The 12,329-nt window shown below is 43.4% G+C and overlaps 1 protein-coding gene across 1 annotated transcript in view; it reads right to left on the reverse strand.

Annotated features, from left to right (window-relative positions):
• Positions 1 to 12,329, reverse strand: part of STXBP4 (syntaxin binding protein 4) — a 210,631-nt gene that overhangs the window by 115,885 nt on the left and 82,417 nt on the right. Inside the window, exon 18 of the mRNA XM_015429546.1 lies at positions 6,788 to 6,964. Coding sequence (XP_015285032.1) covers positions 6,788 to 6,964 — 177 coding nt within the window. The remainder of the gene's footprint in view (positions 1 to 6,787; positions 6,965 to 12,329) is intronic.

Consider the following 12,329-nt stretch of genomic DNA (forward strand, 5'->3'; position numbering starts at 1 on the left):
TGTCCCATCTGTGACCCTTACTGATTTCTGGTGGCAACAGCCAACAAAGCTGATCATAGAAGAACAAATAAAAACCACTTACTTGACAAATTCAGTCATGTTAATCTAGTAGAACCAGAAAAGAAAACAACCTTCTGAATCCACTTCTTTCTGTTTTAAAATCAAATGCAACGTGTGGCTTCGGGACAGAAAAGAAGGCCTGTCCTCAATACCCCAAAAGAATATGAGAAGTAAGGGAATGGGGGGGGGGGGAACCTGGTAATCAAAAAGTGGATATAGATTGGCCCTAGAGCTGTATCACAAGCGGGAATTGATTGCTGGGGAAAAGATCAATAACCTCAGATATGCAGACGATACCACTCTAATGGCAGAAAGTGAAGAGGACCTAAAGAGCCTCTTGCTCAGAGTAAAAGAGGAGAGCGCAAAAGTGGGCTTGAAGCTCAACATCAAAAAAACTAAGATCATGGCATCCGGCCCCATCACTCCTTGGCAAATAGAAGGGGAAGCTGTGGAAGTAGTGACAGACTTCACGTTCCTGGGATCCCAGATCACCACAGACTGTGACTGCAGCCATGAAATTAAAAGACGCCTGCTCCTTGGGAGGAAAGCGATGGCAAACCTAAACAGCATGATAAAAAGTAGAGACATCACCCTGCCAACAAAAGTCCGCATGGTCAAAGCAATGGTATTCCCAGTAGTCATGTATGGCTGCGAGAGCTGGACTATAAGGAAGGCCGAGCGCCGAAGAATAGATTCTTTTGAACTATGGTGCTGGAGAAGACTCTTGAGAGTCCCTTGGACTGCAAAAAGATCAAATCAGTCAATCCTAAAAGAAATCAACCCTGACTGTTCCCTGGAAGGCCAGATAATGAAACTGAAGCTCAAATACTTTGGCCACCAAATGAGAAGGGAGCACTCACTGGAAAAGACCCTGATGCTGGGAAAGATTGAAGGTCAAAGAAGACGGGGACGGCAAAGGATGAGATGGTTAGACAGTGTCACAAAAAGAGCTGTACCGAGGAAGGGATGCATCCAAGATGGAATGTTCTGTCACAACAACTACTGTGGCTTCCTCCAACAGCCCAACTTCCCCCTACAAAAGCCATAGCTGAAGCTCATCGTTTTAATAAGGACAGATGAGAAAATACACAAGGAAATACTAAAAAGCTCCATTGTTCAACAGAAAACATGTCTTAATTGGAAACAAGGAAATACACATGCGTATATAATCAGTCATTTTCTTTGGCAGGTGTATTACCCTTCTGCACGTCAGTAAGTCTGCCTGATTAGAAAGCTTCCATTCCCCAAAACGGAGATTCTAAGCCTACTTAGGAAAAGATCTGTATGATATATGCAACCAGCTAAAGCATAGGGTTTTGTTTTTTTCTCAGCGCAGGTTGTTTCCTTCCCAACCTTGTCTTTAAGATCTTATCTCAAAGCAAAAGTGGGGCACCTCTCTTCCCTGTGCCCGTGACCTTAAAGACCAAGAGCAACAAAATTGTGCTTTATATAAGCAAATGGTTGCATAAATTAAAATGAGGGAGGGACAGCTGAAACTGTACGCTTACAGAGAGAAAAATGGAGACGTGTGTTTTGAACCTCATACTTTTAGGAAATAGTTAGGGCCCAAATAGACAGGACACTGGGATATCTGCAACCGGATCTTCCCAGTGTCTTGAAAATACTGATAGATACCACATGAGGCTCAATTTGAATCGTGGCCACTGTTACCCTGAACTCTCCGACTGAGGACTTCATTCTCCCTGGTGTGCTGTAAACTAGGGTAAAGGTGGTGGCAAGAAATCTCCAGGCTGCAGAGAAAAAGACAGAGGGTGGAGAGGGCCACGTCTAATCAGAGCATGCTGGTTGGAAGAGAGTGGGTTGTATCTGGCAACAGTGGCAAGAGCCTGAGGAAATAATGAAGGAAGGCCTCGCCCAGAAACCAACACCTAGAAGTGATCAGATCATAATCAAGGATCTCCAGTAAAAGGCTATCATTGTATCTTTAGCCACAAAAGATTCTTCTCTGTTCCTATTAGCATGGCTTTTTCATATACTGAGCCTATCAATTATGCTTTGACCCAGCCCTTCCCCAAGTCAGGTGTCCTTTGAGTCACACCTGGGCTCATGAATCCGCCTCTGTTTCCGGTACCAGAAAGAAAAGAATCTTTTATTTTGTGCCCTGCCTGCTTGCCCTGGAACTGGGAGCTGCTGGGTCTGTCTGATACATGACATGCTACCCTGCTGTTCCCTTCTCTTGGATTTTTACTTGCTGTCTGGCTCTCTGGGCCTTCTTCTCCAGTCTTGATTTCTTTGCTGGATCTCAGTAGTGGCAAATATCCCTCCTTCTCTCATCGCTCACAGCATCTTTAATCTAGGGTGGTGTCTGGACTCCCCGGTGGACCCTGCACCCGCTGACCCTATGACACCCCGGCTCACCATACGCCCCATCCTACAAAGACACCAGCTCACTGGGCCCCATGCTGCTCCAAGCCCCCAGCTCGCTTGCTCCAGTGCGACGGAGGCAGCAGGAGCAGAAGAAAGCAGCGGCAAAGCTCACCCCTCCCCACCCAGCCAAGCAGGCCGACGAGGGAAGTCACTGTGGCGGGTTTAGAGATGTAAAATTTCCGGAAATTTTGAAGCTCAGGAAAAACCCCGTTCCCCCCCCGTTTTTTTCCGGAAAAAAACGGAAATTTTCGGAAAAATTGAAAAAATGCTAATTAGCATTTCTTTTGTCTTTTCTAGATTGAAAGTCATTCTGTTACTTTAGGAACACAAAATATGACTATGGACATTTTTACTTGGCATGAAATTATTACTAGAGATGTAAAATTTCCGGAAATTTTGAAGCTCGGAAAACCCCCCGGTTTTTTCCCGTTTTTTCCCGGAAAAAAATGGAAATTTTCAGAAAAATGGAAAAAAAATGCTACATTAGCATTTCTTTTGTCTCTTCTAGTTTGAAAGTCATTTTTACTTGGCATGAAATTATCACAACTAGCATATTAAAAATATAGTGTATCCAAACAATTATTACAGAATACCACCCACATGCAAAAACAAAACTGACTTTTTAATTTTCTTCTGACAATCGCACCTCCTAAAGGAAGAAATGCATCTTGTTCTTTCATTGGAGAGTTCAGTGTGTAACCTAGGACTTGCTTGTCCTCAGTGCACAGAAATTACATCAATCTGATACCATATATATTTGGAAAATATTTGAAAAATATTTTGGAAAATATTTGGAAAATATTTGAACACTTGGTCTTAAAATATTTTATTCATCGTGTTAAAATAAAATGTTCCATAATCATTTTTTTTCTTTTCTTTTCTTTTTTCAATTTTTCTATTTTTTTGGAAAAAAACAAAAAAGGCTTCAGGAAAAAAACGGAAAAATGTTTCCCCCCCAAATTTTTCCGTTTTTTTCCCGGGCCTTCACATCTCTAATTATTACAACTAGCATATTAAAAATATAGTGTATCCAAACAATTATTACAAACAGAATACCTACCCACATGCAAAAACAAAACTGAAGCCTTTTTCTTTTCTTGTGACAATCGCACCTCCTAGAAGAAATGCATCTTGTTCTTGCATTGGCGAGTTCAGTTTGTAACCTAGAACTTGCTTGTCCTCAGTGCACAGAAATTAGATCAATCCGATAACATATATATATATATGAGATTTTGGAAAATATTTGAACACCTTGTCTTAAAATATTTTATTCATAATGTTAAAATAAAACGTTCCATAATCAATTTCTTTTCTTTTCTTTTTTCAATTTTTCCAATTTTTCGGGAAAAAACAAAAAGGCTTCAGGAAAATAACGGAAAACCCGGGTTTTTCCCGAATTTTTTCATTTTTTCCCCGGGCCTTCACATCTCTAGGCGGGTTCAACCAGGCAAGACCCTGATCCTGGGGAAGCAGAGCAGAAGGCGGGGCCAGGGGTGGATGCGCCTCCCTGCCTGGACCGGCTGGCAGAGCACAGGAAGAGCTGCCAATGGTTTGAGATGACAGAACGGCAACAGGCTGAAATGACAAGCTGGCCCTGCCCTGCTGCAGAGTGGCAGGATGGCCTTGCCAGCCAATGTGGAAACAGCAAGCCAGTCCCACCCCAACTCAAAGCAGTATGTCAGGGCTTAAATCTGGGGGCTGGAGCCAGGAAGAGGATGAGCAAGGAGAGGACCAGGGGGCAGAGGTAGGAATGGGCAGAGGGATAAAGCAAGCCTAGCAAGTTGGGATGGAGATGGCTGTGGCCCGGGGGGGGCACCAGCAGGCCAGAGAGAGGGTGGTGAAGTAACCTCCCCCCCAGGCCATTCTGAGACCTCTGGCAGCCTACAAGGGATGAAAAGGGACTCCCCCTAGTGACGGAGGCCAGTGGAGAGGCCCTGGGTGCATAGACATGACATGACTTCTTCACCCAAAGAATGATTAACACATGGAATTCACTGCCACAGGAGGTGGTGGTGGTGGCTACAAGTACGGACGGCTTCAAGAGGGAATTAGATAAACATATGGAGCAGAGGTCCATCAGGGGCTATTAGCCACAAGGTATAGATAGGAACTCTCAGTCTGGGGCAAGTGATGCTCTGTATTCTTGGTGCTTGGGGGGGCGTCAGTGACAGGGCTTCTAGTGTCCTGGCCCCACTGCTGGACCTCCTGATGGCACCTGGTTGTTTTGGTCACTGTGTGACAGTGTTGGACTGGATGGGCCATTGGCCTGATCCAACATTGACTTCTCTTATGTTCTTATGACATCATGGTGGAGAATGCAGGCATAGCCCCACCCACGGGGTACCTGCTCCCCTGCCTCCCCACCCCTGCTGGTTGGAAAAGCAGCTGGCTTTTGCTACGGCCCCGCATATTTTGACCACCAGCCCCAAGCCCCAGAAGAGGTGGTGGATGTTGAAGAGTGGAGTGAGGCTCTAGAAGAAAGCACTCAACCCAGTGCAATGGATTTTGCTCAGTTTGGGCAATGGAAGGCTGAACATCAAAGCCCAGCTATTGAGAGACCTCACACAGCAACAAGTGTTGCAAGTGGCATTGATAAGGGACCTGCAGTAGGCGCTTGCCATGGGAAGAGGCTCAACAGGCTCAGGGGCTGGCAGTGATGGCGTACTGGGAAGGAGTCTGTGGCCCCCATTGACCCAGATGATGACATCAAAGCATTTTTGGAGGCCTTTGAACAGATGGCAGAAGCTGCCCAGTGGTCCCAGGATCAATGGGCCTGTATCATAGGATCGTACCTCTCTGGAGAAGTACAGGCAGCCCTGAAGGCACTAGAGAAGTCTGAAGCTGCTGACTTTTATTTGCACTTCTAGAAATAGGGAGGCTGGTTTTGATAAATGAAACTGTGCTGGTGGAGGTGGAATTATGCCCCCTTTCTACCTTCATGGCTTTTTCCAAATAGGGGTTGTACACTCATGAAAATTTACACACGTGATCCATGAATTTGGTCTTATCTAGCTTGACACTTTGCTTAAGATGTAGAAGATCCACACGAACACAACAGAGTTAGCCCATTTTGATATTGCAAAGTACAATAGAAAGGATCACAAAAAACAAACATCCCCAGGATTACATCAAGTTAATATACCTCCAGGTTTCCAAAATAATTGGCTATGGCTATATTCTGAATGAGTTCCTGCAAGGAACTGCATTTACATTACAGATCATGTCTTTGAAGCTGTCAGCTGAAGTCAACATAATATATTTAGGCAAAACTAATACCCTTGTTTCTTTGAAAGTTTAACAGCAAAAAATGTAAAAAGAACTCATTTTGTGTTGCTGTCAATTGTGTGCTTTTCTGAAATATGCCAAGTCTTACTGAAAACAGAAAACCCTTTATTAAGGGCTATCTCTGTATCATCTTAATAGAGAAACATGTTGTATTGCTACCAACATTGTGCCACTGTATGTTATTATTTGCTTTTATGACTGCCTTATTTTATTATTTCAACTTATATCTAAAATCCACCTATTTCTTGAAGACTCTCTAAAGTGGACAGATGAAATACAATCTTTTAAAAATAATAAATCAACCAATGAGATGAGAATTTGGTAGGGATGTCAGGATGAACTTGGAAAATGCAGGAGGTCGGGAGGTGGGACATGGGGGGTTGTGGATGTTTGTGATATCACTGTTGTCAGTTCTGGAGAAAATCCAGAATGACATAGGGTAGCTCTAAGAATATCTGGAAACTCCATGGTAAAACCATAGTTCCCAGAGGTTCCTAGAATCGCCCATATTACTTCTGGTTCTCCAACAGAGTGATGTTGCTGTTTTTTCCCTGCCTCTTGCCGCTGTTCCAATTAGTGGTAGGACTTCCAGCGGGAGACTTTCCACCACAGCAGAAGGCCTGGCAGTCCTAGTATTTTGAGGATAATAACCTACAAATCTGGGGCAAGGGGGAACCCATTTTCACGCTTCTTGGAAGGCCTTTTTCAAACCATAATAAAAAGTGTTTTGATGCAACATACTAGTTAATACAAAAACACCAGAAAAACCCAACATTCTGTGTTCCATATTAATTATGCTCGAGCTATGCCATATTACCAAGTGACCCACATACAACTAAGGCTTATGTTTTCCCAACCAAGAGGTATTTGAATAAAGGAAGGTTCATAGACTTTGTGCTGCCCTCCTTCACAGCACATCATTCTAGCTATTGAATAATACAAGACAAACAGTGACCTACTTTGGGAGAGCAAATGAAAGAAAAATGAAAAACAGGATACATGACAACAGCAAGGAAACCATGGCAACTCTATGAGAGATGACTGTTGTGCTTACTTTATTTTGGCCGCAATGATCAGCAAGCTGAGCCTTCAGTTCAGCGATTTCCACCTCTAAAAGGTGGATTACTTCCTCATAGTCCATTTCCATTCTACGAGCTTGCATTTGTGCGGCTTCAGCAAGATGGATTCTGCTCCGCAGGGCCCTTGTCTCCTCCACAGATGCCTTGGCTTCCTACAGAGAGCAAAATTTCTGTTTTAAAAAAAGTCCTGCTGTAATAAAATTGACTTTAAGAAAAAAAGTAGACCTGTGTTTTGTTTTTCCTGGTCTGCAAATATAAAAATGTATTCTCTCACTGAAGAGCAGGTAGAATATACTGTAAGCAAGGTTGCACAGAGATACTTGGGGACCCTCACAGCTCTCTCCTTGATTCAGTGACAAAGGTAAACAAAAAACCCCACCTGAATCTTGACACCTTATTTTAATTTGACTCTTCAATGATGAATAGTATCACCCACAAAGATTCATCACAGGATTAGGAAGAAAAAAGAAGGAGATCAAATACATATATGGTTAAGGCACAGGCTAATGTACTGGCCTGAAAATGTACTTTAGAAGCTAAATACATTGGAAAACTTGCGAAAAGATTATGTGTGGACTCACTATTCAAACTGCCAAAAGGAATGGTTCTAAATGAGAGCATGACAACTAGTCAACTTCCCAGTTTCTTGGCTGCTAAAGACACATCTCTTTGGTATCACAGTACAAATGCTGTTGAAAACCACAGTTTTATGGCAAATCTACAGTGGGTTGGATCCAGCAATCTGTCAGTGGAAGGTGATGAAGCCAGCGGATATTTCCCACATTCCTCTCCCTGCCAGCAGCCATTTCCTACCTTGTAAAGGTATAAGGCACCTGCTTGGACCACACTGGTCTGGAGGCTGTAATGGGGAAAGGGGATAGCTAGAGACACTGATGGATAATTTTGTCTCCTTGCTCTTCCCTACAACTTATATTTATTTATTTTATTGTATTTATACCCCGCCCTCCCCGTGAATGGGCTCTTAGTCTATGTGAATCCTATGAATAAACTTCCCCAGGAAGAGAAATGACTGGGGAAGGTGGAATACAAGAAAGATCTGCAATCCTTGCATCTGCAAATTGCTGGGGCCCAAAATTGGTTGTAAAAGGTGTAAAACTGGGTGAGAAAATAAATTTGGAGTCCTTTATTAATTTAGACCTGATTCTTCATACATGACACAGCTATACAACTACTTATTCCACAATGGCCTGTTTAATACACTGCTTTAGGAATGGCAGCTGAAAAGCAGTTTAGAAATCTTAAAAGTAAGTAAAACTAATTTCAGAGTTCTGATTGAACCAAACCCAAATTTTTGTGAAGAATCAACCCTTTTGCTCAAGCTGCTCTCTTTAAAAATGCTCTGATACATCTGTAGAAAAAGATCAAGGTGTAGAAGGCACAAATGAAAGAGTGAAATACAGACTGAAATAGCAGACCCCCTCACTCAACAACATCCCCAAACCACCCCTTTCTAAACTTGAAAATTAAGGTAGCTACATAATTTTTCACTTACACATTTAAATGGGAAAAACAGTATAGCTATGAAGCCTCTAAAGAGGAGAAATTCCCATTTATAACTTGGCACTGGCTTTTAATTTTTCTTAGTTTATTGGTTGTCTGGAATAAAAAATTAGGGGTTCGATCTTCTATTATGGAAGGAGTAGTAAAACAGAGTTGCACCTACCTGAAACTGTTGTTCATCAATGTCTTCTGAGGAGACACACATTGGGACTGAACTTGCGCAGGCCCGCTGTGGGACATTTTCTTTCTAGCTCAAAAATTCCTATGAGAGGGCGTCCTACCCTTTTTCAGAGCTGACACATGTGGGTTTCCCGCCCAACACATCATGTGCTCCGTCAGCAGGTGTAAAACACCACAGATATTTATAATGGAGGATAACCATTCATCTCCACTTATGAGAATAAACAGGTATTTCTCTATATATTAATTCTCTGTTGGTGGTGGCACGTTGCTGAACATTCCACACGCTCCCAAATCAATAGGCTCCCTGATGTGTCACTCAGAAGCTGTCCCTATTAACTGGCTGCATTGCCTGAGTCCCAGCTCCAACATTCTAAACAGTTTGCTGTTCCTCTCCCCCCATAGCCAGTCGGAACACAGAGGTCATTTGCATATGCAGCCTGACTGGCCTTTGCCTCTAACGTTCTAAACAGTTTGCGGTTGCTGTTGGGAGTCACCCAACGTGTCCTGAGGTAAAATACAGATCCCAATTTCCTCTTAAATGGTCACTGGAGTTGCCAGTCTCCCTGTGGGGCCTGGATCATGAGGGATATACATTTTTAAAGTTTAGAGTTTTTTAAAAATACCATTCATTCCTTAAGAATAAAAGAGACTTCGAGCAAATCATGTGTCTCTATCAGCTCTCCATGTTGCTACTGAAAAACAGGACTTGCAAAAGCAGTATGTGATATGGGAAGGGGAGAAGTCTAGAATAGCAGTAGCCTTTCAGACGCCAACCTGTGGGCTGAATCCTACCTAAGCTTTTGGTGAAGTGCAGAGGAACAGCATAAGGGCAAAGTGGGAAGGGAGAATGGGGAAAAATCACCCTCCCTCTTCCCACAAGCAAAAACTTATGTAGGACCTATTTTTTGCCTTGTCAGAATCAGGGTACCATAATCAGGGTACCATTTAATGCGGTTTAATACATGTCATTACTTTAATATATGCTATGACTTTTGGTATATGTCATCAAGCTTGTCCCAAAACTTTTAAAGAAGTCTGCTATTTCCTCATAGTCATTTTTATGACTAATAATTTATTCAGGTATTTACTGGCCCCTGCCACACGGCAGGGGAAAAGGCGCTTGAAGGCGCGGCTTTTAAAAGCCGCGCCAACGTTGACACGGCGCGGCGGGATCCCACGGATCCCCCGGCCGCACCGCCGTTTCTCCCCGGCGCGATCAAACGCCGGGGAGAAAACACAGCCCTACCCGGGGGCCGGCCGAATTCCCTTTAAACCACCTAGATAGGTGGTTTAGTTTGGCGCGGCTTATCCCGGGAAAGGGACAGTTCGGCCACGGAAGCAAGACGCTTCCCAGATGTGGTGGTGTGATCGCGCCGGTTTGATCCGGCCCCGAACTGTCCCGCTCCCGGACCAAATAGCCGCGTGTGAACGGGACCACTGTAGGGTGAACAATTACACTGCAAAATTCACCTTCAAGTAAATAGAACAGAAAATTGTAAACAGTATTATGAAACTATTTGCTTTTATAGTTCAAGAGCGATGATGCAGACCACCTTTTGGGGGGGGGGAGACTGGAATTCCAGTCTGACAGAACTTTTAAAAATAAGGAAAATGAAAAAAACCCTTCAAACAAACCAACCAGGAATAGTAGACCTGTATCTTTTCAGAAGATTTATGTTGCATTTTTACTTTGACAGATCAGTGAAGACTAGTATGGCTTGCTTGAAAGATGAAATAAAATAAACTTTTTCTGCACTACTGTTTGTATACCACAATCCAGTTCCTTTACAGGTAATCTCCTTGCGTGAGTGCTATGTTATTCTGCACAATTCTTCAGTTTAATCAAAGACAGCATGTTACTTAAGTTGCTTCCTTGCTCACGTTCTGATGTGACTGGAAACACAGCATATTAAAAAAATCACATAGAACCCAAGAGCTCCCTTCTATAACTGGTAGACAGAACTCAATTGTATTTCTGTACAAGTGGCATATGTGATGCATCTAAAAATATGCTCTCCTAACTCTTAATGCACCTTGATATTATGTTAAACAAACAGGTATGTAGGGATGGAGGTCTATTGCTTTACCTTTTCACTGACGAGGCAGATGGACATTGTCAGAGGAGGTACCAAGTGCATTCCTGAAACTTTCTTTTTCCTTAGCATTAGGCTAGCCCCTTCCCCAAGGAGTCCAACTCAGTGGTTCTTAGCATTGGGATGATGCTTTGCATCTCACCTTTCTGGAGTAACTTTGACCCTCTTTGCCTTCCCTTCCTCCAAGGGCTGCTGGCCATTGCTTCAGCTTCCAGCCACACTGCCTCAGTTTCTCCTAGTCCTCCCAGAACAGGCTCCACACCACCCCTAACTCAGGCTCTATGACTGGCCTCTCTGTGCATTTATCACTAAATGGGCCTTATGCATGTAATGTACAATGTGATTTATGTAGCTTTTTTCCATGGATCAAATTGCCAACATACATAGCAATGCCATGATCTTAGAGCTCTGTTGGAAACCCAAGTATTTTCATAGGATATGTCATGACTCATGATCTGTGCAGGACTGGGAGCAGGGCCTAGTGCGGCCTGGTCCCAGGAGAAACCTGCATGGCAGTGAGCAGACAGCCTACAGTCCCCATATGGCTTAGCAACGGGCTATAGCCAATCAGAGAGGAAGATTCTGAGAGAAGACTGTTGAACTGTGTGAGGAGAGTCGGTCTTAATGGTTGACTGAGGAAAATAGGGTGTTCTTTCGGGTCTCTCTCTGCAGCCTGGTCTCACTGTGGGGGCAGGCTGGTCTGGGAGAGAGGAAGATCTCCACTGGGCTCAGCATGAGTGCTAGGCAGGCTGTGGGCCTGGAAGTAGAACAGGTAGCTGCATTAGTTTATGTTTATTTTGCCTTTCCACACCATTATACCCTTTTTAAGCACCTTGCCTTGTCTTGTTTTCTCCCTGCCCCAGTGTTGTTTTTAATAAACCCTTTCTGTTTAATTATTTTCTCTGCCTGGGTCAATCACGCCTGTGTGTTCTCGGCTGAAAAGGGGCATTTTGTATGTGCTTGAGAGGGTACCCTGGGCCTTCTCAACAGGGACCATAAGTCCAGGATGGTGGCAGCGGAAGGCGGAGACCCCCCTGGGGTCATGACAGGATATAATATACTTTTTTTGCCTAACTGCATTTTTGGACCTGGGTTCTATGTGGCTTCATAACTACATAGGAAACTCCAAAGTGCCCATGATTTAAACAGCAGTGGAATTCTTAGGCCACATCTATAAACTACTTAGGAAAACAACCAATAGCACAATCCTAAATAGCATCACACTCTTCTAAACCCATTAGTTTCAGTGGATTCAGAAAGGTACTGCAAGTTTCACAGTGGTGTAATGTGGAGGTGCAGCAGTGTCATGCAATCTGCAGAAATACATCAGTGTTAACACCTAACACTGCACTATGATGGCTCAGCTGCACTGGCACAGGGCCAGAAGTGGGCAGCACTGGGGGGTGTCCTGTGGGGGAAGCAGAGATTACTCTTTTTGTTTGTCCATGAGCAATAATACAATTATGCAGTCAATGGATCTTTCAGTAATGCAATAACTAAAATATAGGAACTGTACATAATTGATTAACAGATTTTTTTCAAAATCCAGGATCCACCCTCAAAGGCGATATTAGAAAGATGGCCTCATTTTCAGCAATATGTATGTTCTCCTCAGGAAGAGGAAGGGTAACTTGATATTTTTACTGTAATGTTCTTTAGTTTTGTAATCCAGTTTTATTTTTTATTTTGTTTCCTAATTCTCCAATCCACCTTGAGTCTC

This window comes from Gekko japonicus, unplaced genomic scaffold (assembly GCF_001447785.1).
Source record: "Gekko japonicus isolate JY-2015 unplaced genomic scaffold, Gekko_japonicus_V1.1 scaffold340, whole genome shotgun sequence".
NCBI lineage: Eukaryota > Metazoa > Chordata > Lepidosauria > Squamata > Gekkonidae > Gekko > Gekko japonicus.